The sequence below is a fragment of the Bidens hawaiensis genome, unplaced genomic scaffold (genome assembly GCF_021521415.1).
Source record: "Bidens hawaiensis isolate Kalapana, Puna unplaced genomic scaffold, B.hawaiensis_p1.1 tig00001721_1, whole genome shotgun sequence".
Lineage (NCBI taxonomy): Eukaryota > Viridiplantae > Streptophyta > Magnoliopsida > Asterales > Asteraceae > Bidens > Bidens hawaiensis.
In genome coordinates this window covers 3,195,522-3,218,465 of record NW_027491098.1, presented here as the reverse complement: position 1 = coordinate 3,218,465, position 22,944 = coordinate 3,195,522, and the positions used below count along the sequence as shown (strand labels likewise).

At 32.6% G+C, this 22,944-nt stretch overlaps 1 protein-coding gene and 2 non-coding genes across 3 annotated transcripts; 1 reads left to right on the top strand and 2 right to left on the bottom strand.

Annotated features, from left to right (window-relative positions):
* The first annotated feature begins 9,460 nt into the window (after positions 1–9,460).
* On the top strand, positions 9,461–12,552 carry LOC143596298 (uncharacterized). The gene is made up of 4 exons (XM_077075107.1): positions 9,461–9,717; positions 10,180–10,412; positions 10,508–10,740; positions 10,774–12,552. The coding sequence occupies exons 2-4, from the start codon at positions 10,182–10,184 to the stop codon at positions 12,221–12,223; spliced, it is 1,914 nt and encodes a 637-aa protein (XP_076931222.1). The 5' UTR covers positions 9,461–9,717; positions 10,180–10,181; the 3' UTR covers positions 12,224–12,552.
* A 1,997-nt stretch (positions 12,553–14,549) lies between these two features.
* Positions 14,550–14,621, bottom strand: TRNAQ-UUG (transfer RNA glutamine (anticodon UUG)). Its single transcript has one exon. It is a non-coding gene; the product is annotated as a tRNA-Gln (tRNA).
* Positions 14,622–20,817: 6,196 nt separating this feature from the next.
* On the bottom strand, positions 20,818–20,889 carry TRNAQ-UUG (transfer RNA glutamine (anticodon UUG)). The gene has a single exon. It is a non-coding gene; the product is annotated as a tRNA-Gln (tRNA).
* Between the last annotated feature and the right edge of the window lie 2,055 nt (positions 20,890–22,944).

Below are 22,944 nucleotides of genomic sequence, written 5' to 3'. Positions count from 1 at the left end.
ACTAGAAATAGATTTATATTTCTACCATTGTAAAGGGCTTCGGTTATCTGCACATCCTTTTTGACTTATCCACACACCTTTGGAATCCATATGATCGTATGGCTCTTATACGATCGTATAAGACTGCAGCTTTTGTCAGTTTCTCGCAACCTTTGTCTGTTGTTCAGGAAAATTCCATACGATAGTATGGACACTATACGATCGTATAACTTGTTTTTTTTTAATTAACAATCTACAACTTTCGTATGAACTTTGGGTTTGTAAGTTTTTTAAATGACCAACAACTATACGATCTTTTTTTAGGACGTGTGAGTTTTGAGAAAGGGTATAGCTTTGTAGATGCATGAGTTAACTACCCGTTTATTAATTGGAACTTTGGGTATAACTTTTTTAAGAAATTATAACTTTAGAAGGCTTAAACTTTTATAATATACAACTAGTTGCTTGTCCTGTTTTATAATGTGAAGTCATCCTCCTTCTCATGGGATATAAAGGCTAACGCTATCGTAAGCGTCTTTCCAGTTGAGGTTACACCAACAATTTGTACAAGCAGCAACTTGTATACATTTGTATTGTATGTGGTGTCTATGATCAACAAGTGTGGAAATGCACGATATATCATATACGACGTAGGGTGAATGAAGAATAAATCCTCCAGAGCATTAGTGGTTGGATTTGTGCGATCGTGGTGTATAAATTTTTTCCTGATCAACTGATTGAAAAGAACGTTCATTGGGCTTTCTCCTCCGCGCTCCTTCCCACGCAGCTTCTTCCTTTCATTGTACACGGTTCTTAGTGACGATGAATTTTTATTGTCCTTCGCCTTTAAATTACTAAGAGTGTCACGTGGTGTCGATCTATTTTGATACATATCTACCACCACAACCTTTTCATCATGGGTAAATCTCATTGCATATGGATGGCCCTCCATGTGTGCAGCAAGTTCATGGTTGTGTGCATCACATGACACAACTAATGGCCAACGATTATAATTTTTGAGATACTTGCCTATTAATTGAAAACGACAACCGGTTTTATTCGTACCAGTACGTCGAGTTTTTGCAGTGCACTTGTACTCCCCACCATGATCACACCTTAAGTATATTTTGACCACCTCGCCAGCAACATTACTCTTTGATCGTTCTGTGACTATGCGACACCATTCTCACGACTAGTAGTTTGCGCCCATGTCTTCAATTCATCGATGGACCCAAAAAACTGAAACAAAATAAACATTTAGTGATGATCGTGCTTAAATAATACAAACATAATTTTGAAAAAATAGACCTGATCAGTTGTAAACACTGATATGTTGTTATAAAATTCGCTATCGTTATCATCATCTCCAGAAATCGACATCACTCACGTTGGTTTGGTAGTGAATGAATGAGAAAGAAACAAGTCTACTTCGTGTTTATATATTAAAACCGGTAGAATATTATATCACGTCCGGAATATTGTGTCGTATCAAATTATAAACTGAATATTATATCACGTCGGAATATTGTATCGTGTCGTTGCGTAAAACGAGGGTAGGTACGTACGGGATATTATATCTTATTTAATGTAGTATTCATGTCCATGTGTCATCACGTTTTGTTTTTAGCATATACGGCTAACTCAATTAAATTTAGTTTTTTGTTTTTTGTTCTCATACGATCGTATGGGAGTCATACTATCTAGTCAAACTCCGTACACTAAGCGCTATTCCATACGATCGTATAACTCCTATACGATTGTATATAGGGCGTGTGAGCTTTTAGCAAGGGTGTATGGATATCGTGTATGTTCTTTTAGATGATACCTTAACGTCTAGTCATGTTTATAAAGGGGCATTAGTTAGTTGTGTATGCTCTTTTCGATGATTCCTTAACTCCTTAACAGAGCATTTGGGGCAACTAAAACGGCCCACTACACATGATCTTAATGATGCTTCAATGAAAACGCATTGATTCGACATGGATGCTTGTAAGTTGCATGGAAAAAGATCTTTTAAACATGACTAGAACTCAACACGAAACTACTACTCACTGGTGGCAACTTGAATATTGAAGTTTGGTAGCAACTTTGTTATAACAACTTAGTTAAAGCGATAGCAACTTTGTTTGTTGGTAGCAAATGAGATACTTTATTATTATTATTATTATTATTATTATTATTATTATTTTTTTTTTTTTTTTTTTTTTTTTTTTTTTTTTTTTAGGGGGGGGTGTCCCCCGGTCACAGCTGTTTTTTTTTTGCTTCGTATGGTAAATTGTCACGATTTCGTTCGAAGTTTTTATAGGTATAGAGTCTAGTCACCCCTATGACTTAGCCTAAGCTTCCTCACTGATCACTAGGATTTTAAAAATTCGGTAGCAACAAGGTTGCAATCGAGTTCCCGATATCGATGTATCGGTAGTGATCACAACCTAGGATGAGCTCGGGACGATACAGGTACTAATCCTGAAATTTCGAAATATTTGGTACCGGTACCGAACCACCGGTACTAATCCTGAAATTTCGAAATATTTGGTACCGGTACCGAAATGTTCGGTTCGGTACCGGTATTTCGTGCAAAATTCGAAAAATACAGGTACCGTACCAATACTGAAAATTAAAAACTTGGTACCAATTGGTTAACGACGGTACCAAATTGGTATCCCTAGTTGCACCTCAATTGCCAGACAGTTCGTGAAGCGTTACGACATTTCACTTTAACCGTTGTAATGGTCCGACCCCTTTATAAAAAGATTATTTGGTCTAGTTTTATAATCGAATTCATAGTTCAAATTCTCAGGAAATATATTATATATGGCGTTTTTTTTTAATTAAAAAAAAAAGAAAACTTTTTGTCTTATATCTTATTATCGATAAACACTGAATACTTTAATTTAAAAGGGGCCCAATTACAGATTCAAAAGGTTATCATGAAATACGAAATTCAAAACCTGTAAAATAGCAGTGTTTTTCATGAAGTAATGATAGGGTTGTACTATGGGACCAGAGAGACACTGCAGGGTGTGTTGCTAGGATGGTGATGAGGAATGTGTTTGGTGTGGGTGAGTTTAGATTCTTTGATGGGTTTTGTGGCTGGGTTCTATCCTAAATGTTGTTGGGCTTATGGGTCAAAGATAGTTTGCTAATTTATGGCCCAATACAACTCTTCAATTGTCTAAATTGTGTGAAATCACTTGATGTATAATTGTGGTCCATATTTGATAATGAAGTTGTTTGGTAGCATTATTAATGATACATTGAATTTTAAGCTTTTGAATTGACACTATAACTGTAAGTTGTAGCTTATCTATTTAGAATGAAAAACTTTAAAAAAAGGAAAGAAAAAATTATTGTAATAAGTTATATCATTATTCAAGGGATATGGCTAAACATGCTCATCTTTTTTACTTGTCGTATCCTTACACTCTACAAGATAAAATCAAAACTTATCATATTCCACCCAAGATTTTTTTAACGGGTTTCTTTTTTAGAACAAATGTTTTTTTTTTTTTTTAAAAAAAAAAACACTCTATTTAAAAATTAAAAATGTTTTTTTAACTAAATAAAAACGTCTTTTTTACTTATAAAAAAACTTAAAAAATGCTTTCCCTGATAAACCTAATAATCATTTTAATGAAATTTCTTTAGCTATACTCATGAATTTGGAGTATCACTTGACCGATGACGACGATGATATTCATGCAAAAATCAATGGTCAAACTAAAGGGTAAACGCATGTCTTCATCCGATTATGATGCAAGCAAGTTAAGGCTCGCTGAAGACCCAACCTAGACGACCCAGGTGAAGAAGACGATGATCGAGGGTTTTGATAAATTATATAGTATTGTGGTTTTAATTTTATTTCTTGATTTAAGTTTTAGCTATTCGATTTTTTTTAATCTAATGCAAATATTTTATATTTATTATACTTTTGTTTAATTAATTAGTTAAATTATTTCTAAAATAAAAAAACATATTTTTTAAATAATTAATTAATTAATCGTGATATGAAAATAATAAGGTTGCATGTCGGAAGAATGAGCTGTTGCGTTATAGATAGTCTTACAATTGTAACTAAACTCAAACTTCAAACTGACCACGCTTTTATCTTTTAAGCTATTTTAAATTTTAAAAACTGAATTATACCATAATTGCACTCAAACTTTAAGTTACTTTTACTTAAATTATGAGATCTATAAAATTTCAAATATAACGTTTCAACATGCTTATTTTTATAACTTTTATTTATATTTTTCTGCATGATAATAAGAAAAAATCGAAAACGTGTCAACATACATTTGGGCATGCTACGACTTGATGTTACACGATTACGATGAATTAGTTAATATTAAGTACAATGATACATTTGGGCATGCTATTCCATTGTGTAAACTATATTTACTTAATACTAGGGATTAGCAAATTCGGTATTTGTATCGATTAGTATCGGTACCAAAGTTTTGAGTTTCGTTATCGACACCGGTATTTCCCGGAATTTTACCTTCAATATTGTTACCATAACCGAAATTTTTGGTTCGGTAACGGTATTAAAGGTAAAATTTCTGAACATACCGGTACAGATACTGAAACTCAAAACTTTGATATCGATACCCATCGATACAAATATCGAAGTTGCTAATCCATAATATTAAGTAAATATAGTATGCACTATGGATTATGGAATAGACACTTCCTAGTTCACTTGGAGACACACGTTCGACTCCAAGTTTCCCATTCCAATCGTTTTATGTTTATTTTTGTCCTTTTCCATTTTTTTCTTTAATTTATCTTTCACATTTTCTCTATTTATTTATTTACTTTTTTATAGATATTTTGGTTTTAAGTCAACGCATCTCTACGGAAAATATATATTTGCGTCCTTGTTTTTATCGATACTCGAGTCGTTCGCATTTCATTTAATTTATTTTTTTTGTAGGCATGGATCATCTTCGTGAGTTACTTGCATAGTTGTTTTACTTCAACCTTTTATACATGCTTGAGTAATGTAAATCTGTCATATTATAAAATATATTAACTTAAAGTTTTGAAATTCGTGCAACAATATTTACATAATACAACTTTCATTTACACAATGCGTAGTCATAATTTTTCACAATTAGGCATTGTGTGTCATGTGGGGTCTAGTCAGAGTTATAATTTTTTATAAAAAAAAATAATGTAGTCATAACTTTCCATCCATGAGCATTATGTGTCACATGGCGCCCAGTCACTTTTACACCGTTGGAGAGGGTTGAAAATATATTTTTTAATTTTCGAGCCACCTCATGTTATACACAAAACGCTGGCTAAAAACCCCAAAACGCCGCGGGGGGGGGGGGTGTGCCCTTGGTGTTATACTCCACAACGCACTCTAAACGTGCCGATTACGGTTGGTGTTAGTTACATAAATAGTTTCACACAACTTTCATTTACATAAACAGGTAACCACACACACACATTTACATATGGTACTGAACAACTTTCATTAGTTTTACAAAGAATCCCGAAAAATTTTAATATATTAACCATCAAGTTCCACTAATTACGTAATTAACCACACAACTTTTTAATATGATAACCCTAAAGTTCTATTAAGTTACACAAACAAGCTCTACAACTTTTTAATATTTCGTTAGCTGATATCCGCATCCCTGATGCAATGCCTAGTTTGAGAAAATTATTGTTTTCGTCAATGTGGTTTCAGGGCGGATGACCAATGAGTCCCTGAAAAAAATCGAACTGGTTGAGTCTTGTGGTTTCAAAAATGAACCATTTGAGTCCCTTTTGTTACTTAACTATGTTAGCTCTCTCTCTCACACACACACAAACATATATATATATATATATATATATATATATATATATATATATATCCTCTATATAATAAAAGATTATTTGACTTTAGAGGACTGTAGGTTTGACTAGTAGTTTTCTCAATATATTAGGGTTGTCCAAATACCATGTGGCTCGGTTGTAAACGGTCGAGCCCGAGCTAGCCCTCACTCTCTGAGCTCGTGAGCCGACTTGATTTATTATATGTGTGTGTCTATGTTTGTGAATTTTTAGTAGGCTTACAGGATGATATTATGTGTGCACAATAATATGTGTTTATTTTAATTAGTTAAAACTAATATCTTCATTGTATCAATACATTTTACAATTATAATGATTATATACGAAAAATTGAAAATTGGGCATGAAAATAATAAAGCTGATTTTGTGTACCCCATGTTTAGATAACTGTAAAGTGCTAACAAATAAACTTGTATAATTTGTTCTCCTTTAATCTTTATTTTACACACGCGCCATAAAGATTTAAGGCTAGGGCTCACTAAAATTAAGGGGATTTTTTAAGTCTTTATGTGAATTTGTTATTGATGATATATTAATCATAAATGCCACCAATCTTATCAACATTGCATATTTCATTTCTAGACCTATGAACAGTTCTTTAAATAATGTGGCTGCCCTATTTGTGCAGAAGAGGAACGTCTCATCAATGAATGTTCAACATAACTAAGTGCAAAAACGAATCAGGTAAGTTCGTCTCACCAATGACTAATGCATTGCTACTGAATCACTTGCCCAAAGGTATGCAATATCTTTCTATTAATAAAAAGCTTTATGTTGAGAAATTTGCAGATAGTCGAGGTTGTATGTTGCATGCTCACTCATCCCCAAAAAGAATTATATATTCACTTCAGTCATTAAAAAAGGTAATTGTTTTTTTCACATGACTCATAACTAGGGGTGTTCACGGTTCGGTTTGAAACCATGAAACCGACCAAACTGGTCATCGGTTTGGCTTCACTGTCGGTTATTGTTTGTATATTTTGGTTGGTCAGTTTCAAAAATTTCAAACCGTAGCAAACGGTTTGGTTTACGGTTTATACCAAAAAACGGTCATATAAAACCGGACCGGACCGGACCGTTTGATAAATAAATATATATGTATTTATATATTTTATTTTTAGATGTTTTATAGTAGGTACAAATTATGTTCTTCTTTGCATTTGGGTTTAATTGAAATGAAATAGATGAATTGTCAACTGTGCTAAGGATCTAACACCACCGGGTTCATTTATGTTAAAATGGACTAACAACCTAATCTCTTTCACTCGTGACCTATTGACCCATCACTTTATATTTACATAGTGTTTGTTTACTATTTAACATCTAAATACTTGCATAATTATCTTCAGCCTTGAGCTGATTGACCTGTTTGACTTAGAATAAGATTAATGTTTATCATTCACAATTCTTTCATTACTGAAATTAGAACAATATTGTCATGTATAAATCTATAAGCACCGCAAATTTATAGTAACACTTTAACAACCCAAACTCAAATCGTGAAACCAAACTGAAACCAAACCGTTGGCAACGGTTCGGTTTTTTTAATTTTCAACAGTTCGGTTTTGGTTTTCGATTTCAGATACCGTTACTAACGGTTTGGCTCACGGTTTGAGCTAAAAATCGTTCAAACCGGACCGTGAACACCCCTACTCATAACAATATGTTGTCTAGATGTGCATTGATAGTGGTCTCAAGTGATCAAAACAAGTGAAATTTGTGGAAACTATTTTCTATTTCAACTTGGTAATAACAACTAATTGCGATGGAGGTTGAATATTGGGTTGACGGAAAATCAAGAACGAGAACTACAAAAGGAAGTGAAAGGCACATTGTTTCCGTACTTTCATCTTTTAATGTATTGTAGAGCCATAACATTTGGTTCATTGAGAAATTTGTTTTATTTTATATCTTTGTTTGACTATTCTATGCATTCTTTTAATATAGTTATTGTTAGGATATGTAGGTACATCATAGATTATAATTAATAATAAGTTATTTTTTTTTTATAAACCCGTGTGTCACACGGGTATATAGACTAGTATATATATATATACACACACATTGTCACACTAAGTCCTTGAACTTTCATAATTGATCACCTTGAGTCTCTTTCTCATTTTAACAAAAATAAATGAACTAGACTAATTTTTTTAACAAAAATAAACAAACCTAACCATCTTTTCAACAAAAAAATAACGAACCGAACTACTTCTTAACAAAAATAAACGGACCAAACTATTTTTTGTTCAAACTAAACGAGCCGAATCACTTTTTTTAACAAGTAGTTCATTTCATTTAATAAAAATAAATGACCCGAACTTGTTTTTTTAACAAAAATAAATGAATTAAACTACCTTACTAACAAAAATAAATGAACCGAACTTATTTTTTTAACAAAAATAAACAAACCAAACTTGTCTTTTAACAAAAATAAACGGATTGAATTATTTTTTTCACAAAACTAAACGAACCGAGCCACTTTTTTTAAAAAGCCATTTAGTTCATTTCGTTTAACAAAAATAAATGAATCCACCTACATTTTAACAAAACAAAAAAAATGAATTAAACTTATTTTTTAATAAAAATAAACAAATCGAACAACTTTTTTTTTATCAAAAATAAACTAACCGAACTACTTTTTTGACAAAAATATAGTTGTAGCTTGTGCTAAGGCGAAGTTTGATTCGATTACTTATTCTAGAAGTAGTTATGCTTGTTTTGTTTAGTAAAAAAAATAGTTCGTTTATTTTTGTTAAAAAGGTAGTTTGGTGGTTTATTTTTTTTAAAGTAGTCATGTTAGTTTATTTTTGTTAAAAAAACTTAGTTTAGTTCATTTATTTTTGTTAAAAAAAGTTCGGTTATTTTATTTTTGATAAAAAATAGTTAGGCTCATTTTTTTGGTTGATTATGGTTTTGTTGGTTGAGTATGGATTGATTGATTATCTTTTTATGGTTAATTATGTAATTTGGAGGTAAATTTTACAGAGGAACTAAAACTGAGCAATCACTTAACCACAAGAACTTATACGGATCATAAAAAAAGGGAAACTAGTAATTCCACCATTTTAGTTAATGATAGGGGCTCGGATAGTTCATTTTTGAAATCACAAGGACTCAACCAGTTCAGTTTTCTTTCTTGAGGACTTATTGTGCATATGCCCTGAAACTAAAGGGACACAAACAATAATTTTCTCCCATAGTTTAAAGCAACTAGTTTATTTGATTTTTCAACGTCTTTATTTATTCTAAATTAATTCATATTCCCAAAACTCTAGAAAAAATTTTTTAGAAAAAAAGAAATGATTAAATTGGTAATGACACTAAAAAAAACATAATAGTAAAAGATTAGAAGGAATCTAAATGTGATGAATGATAGATACATAAATATGTAGGGATCCCCATCTTTCTCTTTTCACATGTATTTATTTATTATTTCCAAACCCAAAATCAATTTCCAAAATTCTTTTTATCTTTGTAGATTATATAAAATATATTTCCGAAATGCCAAATGTGAAAATGAAGGAATCACAACAAATATATGTGCAATTAAATATCAAACAACAGAAGACGACAGACAGATCCTTCACTTGACAAGCTTCATTTTTATTTGTAGAGAGAGAGAGAGAGAAACTGAAACTATAATATAATATAATATAAAGAAACAGATCTCCTTTTCTCCTAGTACCTCCTCTTGATCAGAAAAAGTGATTTGATTCTTTTCGATTTTCCTCTTTCTTCCTTTTTTTAACCTTTTCCTAATTCATTACAGTAATTGATTTCACGAAACCCATGAGAGAGCTTTGATTATTATTATTATGTTGTTGCGTCTATTCCTTCGGAATCCAGTTCGTTGAGGTCAAGATTTATACGCTTTCACGGAAGGTATCAAGTCCATTATTATTGTTAATATTAAATTGTTTAGTTTTTGTTGTAATAATGATTGAATTTGAATTGGGTTTTCGATTTCTTCAATGTTTGGTGTAACGGATAATATATTTAATTGTTTTAGTTTATATATGTGTATATGTGTTAAACTTTAACATAAGTGTGTCTATGTGGATCAGTCCAAAGACTCATTCACTTTGCTGTTATATCTCATCTTTTCATTGTGAGTTGACTCTTGTTGACTTATTTCTCCAAAATTTACATATATGTTAATGAATAATATTACAAGATTTGAATCATCATACATAGCCTCTTTTGTTTATAAATGAATCATTTTTTTCACTTTCATTGCATATTTGTGTTCATATAATGATCTATATAATCATATTTGGGACAAAACTCTTTTAAAAGTTTAGTTTTTTGTGGTATGAATGTGTTTGTTTCTTGATATGGTTGCAGAAATGGGAGCCAAAGTCCAATCGAAAACGTATTTTCCCGGCTCTATGACCGATCTAAACAACGGTTTTCACAATCTATGTCATGATGACAAAACTCACAAGATCCCCACCAATGGGACCACCCAACATTATGACTATATTCTAACAACACAAGCCATGGACGGATACAACGGTTATGCCAAAGAGCAAATTAGGCAAACTATTGTAAAGCATGAATCGATCTTCAAGCATCAGGTCGGTATCGGTTTTCTTTTAGCATTTTATTTAATATTGTTATCTGAGTTTGTGATGTTTTTTTAATATACTTATGGTGTTTCCTTTTAATCCAGCTACAAGAGCTTCATCGGTTGTATAAAAAACAGAAAGATTTGATGATTCCTGTGTCAACCGAATCATTAAATTTGGGTCATTTTCTAAATCATGCACCATCTAATTTTCCTCAAATGAACCCGAGTTTTGGTCGAGCATCTACTTCGAGAACCGACAATATGTTTTCATTAATGGATTCTATTAAGGGGAAAGGTACATTACATGAATACAACCCTCTCATTTCAAAATGTCGCTTTTTTGAAAAAAGAGTAATTGACCCGGACACGTCCGCTGACGTGGACGCGAGTAACAAAGGGAAAGTTTTTAACTTGGCTGACTTGAATGAACTGGTTCAAGTGGAGGAACGGGAAACGGCTTTTTCAGCATTTTTTAGTAACAAAATCAAAAGTGATGAATTATCTGCAAAAAGAGCGTTATTTGGTATTGAAGTCGGTGAAAAAAACCACACACCGTCTTTTGCTTTACCATGGAGAAACACAAACACTACTTCTCATCATAGTATTTGGCTTAACTCATTCGGGTCAACAAGTCAAACCCCTGGGCTCTTTGATGGCAATTCAAGATTGAATTTGACTCCAAAGTCAACCAGTCAAAACACATTTATTGACTTAGAAAAACACAGGTTTCTCGACATGTGGAAAAACCATGAAACCCCTGAACAGAAACTACCGTCTTGGCTTACATCAAAACCTTTGCAGACAGAACAGGTCAAAACAAAAGTCCATCATATTAACTTGGACGCGTTACAGAATCACTCTCACCAGTTTTTCAAGAAAACTGAAAATGCAGATACTAACGATAATGACACTCGGAGCATTACAAAGATCCTTGGCGTCCCGATTATTGACAAAAAAGTTGAAAACCATTGTGAAGAATCAAAGGATATTAAGCATAATATTGATTTGAACTTATCACTTAATGAAGAAGACAGTTCCCCAACAGCACCGTCTTTCCCTGAGTCGATTGTCAAGATTGCTACAATGGAGATAGACTTAGAAGCTCCAGCAGTTCTTGAACCCGACCCGGATGATGGATCCACAGATAATAATATTAATAATGGTACTCATATGGAGCTTGTTAAAGGAGCAGCCGAGGCGATTGTATCCATTTCACTCTCGCAGCCGCCATCCACAGACACTTTGCTTTGGTTTGCTGAGGTTGTTATTACATCTAACGAGGTTAAGGAAAGCAAAGATTCTGTTCCGGAAGGCATGGATTACTTTGAGTACATGACGTTGAAGCTTGAAGATACCAAATACTATAATTATGTTCCAATAATTGTGGAGGAACAGAAAGAAGACGAAAATGGCCCGTTATCAAAACGAACAGCAAGAAAGGCACAAGGAAGACGTGGAAGGCAAAGGAAAGATTTTCAAAAAGATATCCTGCCGAGTATGGTTTCGTTATCGAGGCGGGAAGTGACCGAAGATCTTCAAGTATTTGAAGAGGCGCTTTCAGCTACTGGTGTTTGTTGGCAGTCTACTTGTGGTAAAAGGAAAGCTGCTGCTAGAAATGGTAAAGTCAGGCGGCGGTTGGTGGCTGAATCCTCGTGCAGCCGGTCTCCGCCAGCGGCATGTGGAGGTGGCAGTGGCGAGGAGAGGGTTATGTCGTTGGAGAAAAGTCTTGAAGGGTGGGGGAGGAGGACGCGTAGGCTACCGAGGCAAAGATGTCAGAATGGTGGTAATCATAATCAGTCTGTTGCTTTGAAATGCTGAGTAGGGATGTTTTCATGGTGTGGTGTTGTAGTCATTGTTGTGCATAATTAAATAGACCTTTTATATAATGTCTCAACCGCAACTTATGAAACTTGTCACAAACAAAGTAAACATAATCAGAATGGTAGTGGTAGTGATAGTTATGAAGCTTCTTGCATTATGATGTGTTAAAAGAGTATATTATTGTAATAGAATGGTGTTTGGTAGATAGAGGTTGTAAAAAGTAAAAACTACCATACATGTGAAGGACGGGTTTGGGTCAAAACCGAGAATCGTCAAGCATCGGTTAAGATGGTTGAATGGAACTTTCTAATATGATCTAGACCACATGAAAAGAGTAAGATGATTTTGAGTCAACTCTGCATGTCCTGTGTGGATTGACCTATTTAATCCGTTAATAATCTTGTGGTGATCGGGTTTTATGAAAATAAAATAGGATGACTCATCAACCCATTCAAAAGCAGAATAAAAAAAATTAACTAGTCAACGTATCTTGTTTGTAACTTTATTACAACTCATTTATAAGACGGTAACATTTTATGACTAGTTTAACTTGTTAACAACTAGATAACAATCATTTACAGCCCATCAAATTAATGTATGGTTCACCACTTTTAAGTTTTTAACACCTATCAACACAAGACTGGGTTCACAACACTATTATAAGTTACTTGTATAATTAATTAGTGTAGCTTTTATTTAAGACAGAATTACAAATTTTGTCCTTTAAAATAAGACGAATTACGGTTCGTGTCCTTTTCTAAGTTTCATTGCAGGCGGTGTACTTTAAACTTTTTTTTCCTACAAGTTTTGTCCTTTACGCTAACTGGGTTAGAAAAAGTCAGTTAAGTATGACATGTGCCAGACATGTGATGGGCATAATTGTAATTTTAACAGGGGAATGTATTATATATATTTTCTTTTCTTTCTCTCTTCTTTCTCTCTAAGCCACCACCATCACCATAAATTCCGGCCACCACCGCTACTCTCACCGATTCCGGCAACCTCGTCCTCCGAAACGACACCGTTTCAATCTGGACTACCTTCGATAACCCCACCGATACTATACTCCCCCGGTCAAACACGAAGTCTTCTCTCATCACAATATTCGCCTCCTCCTTGAAACCCTAGTCGTAAAATTTCTTCAATTCAGAGGCGATTATTATTAAATAAACAGCAGGTTTGATAGCTTATTGCGACTACCATCATTATTATTTATTAGTGTTGTGTTTTCCTCTCGTAATTATATTATGCTTGTTTATCCATCATATTATCATCAACCTCTTCGGATGATTCGGCCGGATGATTTTGGATTATCATGTTAGGGTTAGGGTTTAGATTTTGGATTATATCGACGGAGTCGATGGAAGTTTTTGTTGATTGTTGGATAGGGTTAGGGTTTGGGTCGGGGTTGGAGTTATCAGTGGATCATATTATTATACGCCGGCTTTCAACAGATTCGGTGAAACTTTGTGTTGACTGTTGGATAAGGTTAGGGTTCGGGTGAGGGTTGGGGATATCACTCGATAGTACTTTCAACAAATTCGGTGGAAGTTTGTGATAAAACGCTGGATTTGATCGGTCTTCTGGAACGATTGGATTATGCGATTGTAGTTTTGTAACCTGATGATCAGCAGCTGATTTATGGAAGATTCATTGAATCATTTGTTGAATAAGGTGAACTAATGAATAGTGTCTGTCTTATTTAGAATGGCATCGGTGTCGTTTCGGAGGACGAGGTTGCCGGAATCGGTGAGAGTAGCGGTGGTGGCCGGAATTTATGGTGATGGTGGTGGCTTAGAGAGAAAGAAGAGAGAAAGAAAAGAAAATATATATAATACATTCCCCTGTTAAAATTACAATTATGCCCATCACATGTCTGGCACATGTCATACTTAACTGACTTTTTCTAACCCAGTTAGCGTAAAGGACAAAACTTGTAGGAAAAAAAAGTTTAAAGTACACCGCCTGCAAGGAAACTTAGAAAAGGACACGAACCGTAATTCGTCTTATTTTAAAGGACAAAATTTGTAATTCTGTCTTTATTTAAAGGTTTAAACTTATATAGACATGTTTAATACAGAAATAAACTGCATAAAGAGTTATGCATATAAGAAAACTTCTTTTCTAGAGAGGTGAATTTTAAAATCTAGAAATATGTTTATAAAATTGATAAAGAATATTAAAAATCTGACAAGACAATTAGACAAACAATGGTGGTTTAAAGTATTTAAATGTGTTTATATATTGATAAATAAAAATAATAGAATCATGTTTATTTAATGATAACAAAATATTAAAATGTAACAATCTATTGGTGGCAAAAAGGTCCTACCGGGAGTCAAACCCAGGTCGCTGGATTCAAAGTCCAGAGTGCTAACCACTACACCATAGAACCTGTTATTGCTATAAAATATTTAAAAGAATTAATAAATGATAAATCCTAACAGACATTATAGGAACTCTAGTGTGTTGACACATTAAGGATTCAACTTGATTTCTTATTTTTAGTTGAATTGACTGGTTATGTATTTTAAGCTCATTCTGTATTTTGTATACCTGAAGTATCTTATATAAATTGTTATATTTTAATATAAAAAAGTCAAAAGGTATATACACACTATTATGAACTAGACTTGATTTAGAGCCCGTGTAACACACGGGATAATCTAAATAATTAAGTTACAAATAAAGCAATACATAATACATATAGAAAAATGTATAACATCTATGCTTGTATCATTATATATAAATTGATTTTATTTATATCAGAAAATGATTTTTTCCAAATAAAATTAACTTAATAAAAAAATATATGCACGTGCAAAAACATACACAAGAATACTTCGTCTATTGAAAATTTATTCTCGGTATCATGTATGTATAATTGAAAGAAATTTGGTTATGAACAAATTTCGGAGAATACTTCTCTTATTATAATAGTTTTGAGTTACACCATGAAAAACATTTTGATAAGTTTTAGAGACTTCTCGACTTTGCCAACTGACAAAAAAATAACATGTTAATATGTTCAATTTTGTGAATGTTTTGCTTCATTTGAGCATAATTTTGCACGACATGCTTCACATATAACATTCTAATCACTATTTAAGAAAAAGTCAATGCTGACACAAATGTTTCTAATTTGATAAAAGTTAGAAGTAATGATAGGTAAGGAGGTGGCATGTCAGAAGTGGTTGTCATTTATAAATTTAGGTGCTGTTTGTTTTTCCTCAAAAGCACTTCTCCACCTCTTCTGTCTGCACTGAGAAGAGGGCGCGCAGACGTTGGGCTCTGCAGTGTGTTTGTTTTTCCGAAGACGTTTCATTAAAAAACGTCTGCGCGCCCTCTTCTCCCAGAAGTGTTGGTATTGTTACTTCTCACCTCTTCTAACCAATTTCTTTCCATCTTTCTTATTCCATCAGACACTCCCAAACCCTAATCCCCTCATCCTCTCCACTGCCACCCAACTCACCCACCATCAACCTGTCGCTCCACTGCCGCCCAACTCTCCCACCGCTGCAACCCCATCTCTCCACTGCTCCAGCGCCGCCGCCCCACCGCCGCAACCTGCCGCTGCCGCTCTACTGCTCCAGTGCCGCCCCACCGCTGCAACCCCGCCGTCCTCTATTCCCACATATCAGGTTTAATTTCATACATTTTGTTACTATTGATGTTTGGTGTGTAGGTTCTGTTATTATTGAGTTTGGTGATTTTAGGGTTTATTGAACCAGATTATGCTATCTCGTAGTGGTTAATACATGTTTTGATTGATTTTGGTGATTGTTAGGGCTTATTGAACCAGAGTGTGTGTTTGTTTGTCTCGTGGTAATGAATACGTGTTTTGATTGTTATTTTTATGCTATAAACATTTTCATGATTTTACTTGATAATTGTTGCTATGTTAGGCGTTAGTTTGTGGAAAAGATAATTGCTTTGAAGTTACTTGAACTGTGAATGCTAGCTAATATATCAAACATTAACTTGTTATATGTCTTATGAGATTAGATTAGATTAGATTTAGAATAGTTTTGGTAGTCTGCAGTTATTAAAAAACAAACAGTCTTCTTGTTGCAGACTGCAGAGTTTTGGTCCACCTCTTATGCTATAGATGTTGGCAGATGTGGTTTCGCAGTCTTCTGACATTTTACCTCTGAAAAACAAACAACACCTTATATGACATTGTACAAAAAAAAAAAACAATAGATAAATGGATTTATTTTTAAAAAATGGATAGCTTTTAAGCATATACTTATAATTTAATGATTAAAAAAATTACTTTGTAAACTGAAAGCATATTAGTGTTTTTTTATTTACAATCTTCAACAATATACATAGTATAATATGTTAATGATAACATTTAAAATTATATTATTTTCAATATTTAATAAACATGGGTGTTGTAGATTTTTGAATTTCACCAATTATGTTGTGAAATATATTATAATAATATACATTAATATAATGTGTAGATATTTATTTGTATAAAAGTGTAGATATAATATAATTAAAAAATGAATAATTTATTTAAAAACAATATAAATGGAGTGTAAAAGAAAAGTGAATAATTACTGATTTATACCATATATTAGTTTTGGAGGGAAAAAAATTGTAAGGATTAACCACAAACTGACACGTGTCACATTTATTTTACTTTATTAGAATATGTAGATTTGTTTAATAGCTAACTTGCATACGATAGGCATAGCCAAGAAATCTATTTTTTTTTCAATTTGCAAATATTATCTATTATTAACTCAGGGCCGTCTTTGAGGCATGGCAGGGTAGTCGACGGCCACATGCCCGACACCCCGCTAGGCCCGAAATTTTTTTTTTCCAAAAAAGATTACATGTATTTTAATAAAAAACGTGTGTATAATCAATGTTTCAACACAATTACATAACTACTAGCTTGGTCTAATGGTAAAGGGGTATGACATCTAACCAAAAGGTTGTGGGTTCTAGTCTTATTTAAATCATAATCAAATAAGCTCATTTATAATTAAATTGTATAAACCCAACAAAATGTTTCTTTTACTTAAGGCCCAAAAAAAAGTTCGCCTTTAACCCAAAATATTTTTCGTCTTTTCGGAGCCGGCCCTGTATTAACCACTAATAAATAATCAAAACAAAATTAAGCAGTTATAAAAAAATATATTACTACTTGGTATAAAAGAATATCATTTGTATAATTGGATACAACTAACATTTTATAATGGATTAAAATTAAGTATTTATAATTTATAGCGGTAGTCCGTGGCAAGTGGGAACCATCAAATGAGCATACTAATCAGGTGATCATTGACAAGATCCACCAAAGGGTTAAGGGTATGTGGCAAATGACATGACGGTATTATAAAGTGTTATGATGAATTTCTTCATGAGGTAGAAGGGACTATTATTTAAGATGATTAAAGGGTGTGTTAACATTTAAAAAAAAAGATTAAATTCATCTATAGTATATTTATATATTATATAGCAGAAGCATATTAGCAGCCAATAAAAGTATTAATCCTTCTATTTTAAATATATTATTTGTGTGTATTAGAAATGTATTCAAAGTAGCATAGAAAAGACAACATTGTGAGCATATTTAAAAACCTAAATCACATCTAATTAGTCAGGTTTTGGGGTTTTGGGTTTCATTAATTTAACTCATTTGATGAATACACGTGTCTATTACGTTCGATAAGTATGCCATGTTCAGGTTTTGCCAAAACTTATTCTTAAACCCGTCGAAAATAAAAATACATATTAAATCAAATAATTTATAAGTTTAACTTGTCAGCTCGTTTATGACCCGTTTGACATGTTTGCAACTTTATTACATGTTTATGACACATCAATTTATCTACGACTTGTTTAACTTGTCTGTTACTTTGTTACAACCCGCCTATAAAAAACAACTCATCTATGACATTTTTAAACTTATTTATAATTCATTAATAATCCGGCAATCGTGTGTTCTGATTACATGATTTAAGTTCTATATTATTTAGGTTTAAGTTGATGTTTTTGACATGAGTATTAACTTAGAACTTCCAATATCACGTGGCTTTCATGAACCGAATCTTAAATTCTCAGTTGAGAGTTTTGTAGGCCCACGTGACACTTGGTGGGTTTCCATCCATCAACTGAACCTGTCTGTCATTTTCTTTTTTGTTTGTTGAAAGTGACTTCAAACAAAATCCAATAATAGAGTATTATTAATAGCTTCGAAATAAAAAAATGCAGTTATGTACTAAAATATTCATTATGTAAGTAATGGTAATTGGTTAATTACATCTTCATGTATTTGGTTTCAGTTTTGAAAATTGTTACGAACCTCGTTCATTAATTAAATGGTCTAAAAAAAAGATAGAAACCAGAATAGAAATCAGATTTTTAGGAGAGACTTTGATTTATCAAATCATAATATTTTCATTCATACCCTAATAGAAATAGGTTGTGGCCATTATATAGCCATACAATTAGTAAATTCTTTACACTACCCACTAACTAAACAAATAACCAACCATTAATCTAATCAAAAGAAAATGCATTGAACCAAAACTACTAGAAACCCATGTTGTGTTCATGTGCATGGACGTGGCACACATCAGAAATCAATTTGATTTGTGAACACTTTTATTTACTAACAAAAGTTCAAAAGCTTGTTAAATACATGCCATATTAAAACCCAATTTTGTCCCTTTCACGTCGTAAGGGGTGAGGTGTTTAGTGTTCTCCTTGCTAGGCGCTAGCACTGCAAGTCCGCCACCTTCTCAGTTGTTGCCATCATTCTCGACTCTTTTTAAGGACTAGATTACTTGAAGATTAATTTTCTTATTTGTATATGTAACGTAAGTGGTATGATTTTTATCGGGCCATATATGAGATTAAATTAACTAAGTACATGTCTACTTGACACTTGACAGTTGGCATGATTGGAGTTGTTTATTTCAATAGTTGAAATTGAACACTAGTCTTAATTGTTAAAGAGAATGAGGGCGTAGTTGAAACTAATATTTTCATCTTTCATTTAGTTTTTTCGTTTCTTAAATTAAAAACAGGGTATTAATTGTGAAGTTGGCTTCCTCTCACAATGATTTCTTGAAGCGTATGGTACAAGCTTTTACAACATGTTTACATGGCTAGAACCTTCTTCACCTTTCCATCTCTCTCCAACGTCATCCACATGATAATTTCAGTGAGAAAGAACAGCGACGAAGGATAACTTATGAAGGATCATAAACTACTTTACAATATTTATGTAGTTACTTGGCAATGGGAATCTAATTGGCTGGAACGGCTTAGGCTAGCAGTGAGGTTGTTTGCCAACTATGCTTATCGACCTGAACATATTTGCAATTGGGTAGATATGGTGCAGCAGCCTTGCTTAAGGGAGTTATTGTATAAAAAAATACTCACAAATAGCTACCTATCTTATCTATGTTATCAGTAACCGTCCTTTGTGGAGAGTGTAGTGTCCTTTGTTCGGTTATAGATGATTGATACACCCGGTTAAACTTGACGTATGCGTTCTTAACAATACATGCTCTCGCTGCAACGCGCGATGGGCACAATTGTAGTTGTATTAATTTCAAAAGGTTTAACTCTAACCTAGGTTTCCTTGACTGAATGATGGCCACCTTCTCTAACCTAGGTTTCCATTACTTTCTCTAACCTAGGAAACCTAGGAAACAAAATCGTAATTTGAGAAAGTATTGACATGAGTTGTTACCATGACTGAACAACGAAGGATAACCTAGGATAACCTATCCGTATGGCTATTTTTTTAACAAACATAAAGTAGTTTTGAAATTTGAATATATTCAGGGTAGGTTGAATCTAAAGTTCATTTTAAAATAAATATTCAAGATGATATACCTAATTAGAACATATTATTATTAGTAGTACTATAGATAAATGATATAATACAATAATTCTTAACGTACCTTAAAGTACAAAAATATATATTCACGAAATTGAATCATGAAATCACATCACAAGATCTTGAAATCATCAATACACACCCAATCATCGAGTCACCGAAAAAAACATATTTGAATCGTTAATCGGTCGATTTTTTACTTTTCTTCACGAAACCCGTTTTGAGCGTATTACGGATTCTTGAGCATTTTTTGTTATTTTGGCTTTTGAGCGTTTCTGTTTTTTGTCCTTGAGTGTTTTGTGTTTGTCTTTGAGCGTTTTGTTTTTGCCTTAAGCCTAATTCATATACATTTTTGTACGTTAAAGATTATCGTATTATTGTACGATAACCTAACTCTAATACTATATATTCAAAGGTCATCTTAATATTGATTTGTGTCATGATTATATCTGGTTATATGACTTTATCTGTTTTGAATATAAAAGATTAATAATTAAAAAAAAAACAAAAGAAAAGAAAAGGCAATATTGCTTTCTTTATAATATGGTTTAAATCTGTGAGAAGTCAGCGACGGGCTTGTAGATATTATGTTGACAAATAAATGAATAATTTCAACGTCTCTGTAGTGGAATGATTTTCTAAGTACAGAAACATGTTCATTTAATGATAACAAAGTTAAAAAAAAAACAGATGTGTAAACTAAAAATGGTAGCGACAAAAAAGGTCCTACCGGGAGTCGAACCCAGGTCGCTGGATTCAAAGTCCAGAGTGCTAACCACTACACCATAGAACCTGTATTGTTTGACTTTTCTATAAGTAAATTAATAACCGTTATTAACATAGAGAACTTTTATTTATATTCCTAGCTTGCATATATACGAGAAAATACAATTATGAGTTATGACATACCTAACATTTTGTTAAGAATTCAAGTTGACTCGGTTAATTCACTAAGGTTCTTATATGATATAAACACCGTCGGTTGTCGGAAAATAAAAAAGGAACCGCCGGTATTCTTCATGGATATTTTGGGAATAAAGGAAGACCGTGGACAAATCCTTGAGTTGGGAGAGGAGAATAGACAAAATGAGGATTTTCCCTTTAAAAAAAGGTAAACATTAACTAACTAAATCATCTGAACTAGTTAAGTTAGTTTATAGACTATTATTTGTGTTTTCGAATGCCTAAGGATGTAACCACACGCTATCATGGATTCTCGAATGAGAAGACAAATCCATGTATGTTAACAAATGTATTAATTTATAGTTTTGTTATACGTTACGTCATTAAACTTAGCAATCTTTTTTACACATGTAACAAGGGTGGAAATTTCTAGGTCCAGGCGTCCAACTATTGCTTTAAACTGAATCATAAATGCACATTTCGGTCATTAGAAATCATAATCAATTGGTGCACAATCGGTGATTCGTTTTTTGTTTGACTGAACTAGTTTTATAAAGAATTTAAAGTTGTGGCCATTTATAGCCTATTAAGCTCAGGAAGCAATGATAAGGCAACACATGTATGCATTGGCGCCCATAGATTTCATACACGACATATTTGAGTCTATTTACGTTCACAAATTTCTGGCAAGCATACAAGTAAATTCAAAGTTTTGAGTAACCATAAAAGTGTTTGGGAGGTTTTCAAATAGGACAAATGACATATAAACGATGAACTGTGAGGTATGTTATGAGCATCAGAGCATGTGAACGTGTATATGTGTAATAGTGTGATTAAAGTTACGAATGATCACATGCGGTTGTATGATTTATAATGGTCTTTTGAAAGTATGTAATAAGGATTTTGAAACGAGTTAAAAGTGTTCCATCAGGATGGTGAATGGAAATATGGTTTATGTGTGTGGTCTTTTAGTTGTTGGGATTGCTTGATACCAAGACAAACGTTACAAGTGGAAAGAATAAAGTAATAAACCATCTGTTTCATGGTCAAAGGCCACCGGTTGACGAGATGTGAGATTGTGACGTACAACGTTGTCCTTAACAATCCATTGGTTTACATGAAAGATCGATGGCAGTGTTCATATGTTGGTTTAACCTTGAAACGTGTCATGGGGTAACGAATGTGACACTCATTTATTAATAAGAATGCTTTTTGAAAGGGATATTGAATTTTAATAATCCGAATTTTTGGCATATTGGCCAAAAATATCTTTTTTTGATTCAAAATAATAAAAAAAAGATATCTAAAAATTGTTCTCTATATATTAGTTATTTAAACCCTACATAATGATGTATAGGATCAGGATCATGAGAGAACCTTTTTGAAATTGAGAACTATGAGAACCATTTTGAACCACAAAAAACCCAAAAATAAAAAAAATCATAAAATAAAATAAAACACAAAAATCATAAAAGTAAAAAAACCAAAATTCTTATTTTATCATCCTGATTTCATAAAAAAAACCCGGTTTAGTTAAATTATATACACATATGTATAATATATATTATACACATATATGTACATTTACATGTTTTTTTGTACACATGTGTATAATTTAAGATAAATGATGCTGTACATATGTGTATATTACGTAACTAAAGATTAAATAAAATTATACATATGTGTATAATACAACGTTTTTTTTTTGTTTTTTTTTCTATTTTTTTTGTTTTTTAATGAAACCGAAATGAAATATAAGAATTTTGGTTTTTTTACTTTTTTATAATTTTTATTATTTTTTGTTTTATGATTTTTTTAAAATATTTTTTTAAAGGTGTTTTTAGTGGTCCAAAATGGTTCTCAAAGTTCTCAATTTGCAAAGAGTTCTCTTAGGATCCTTACCCATGATATATAATATAAGATTGAATTATTTAACAATTCATTA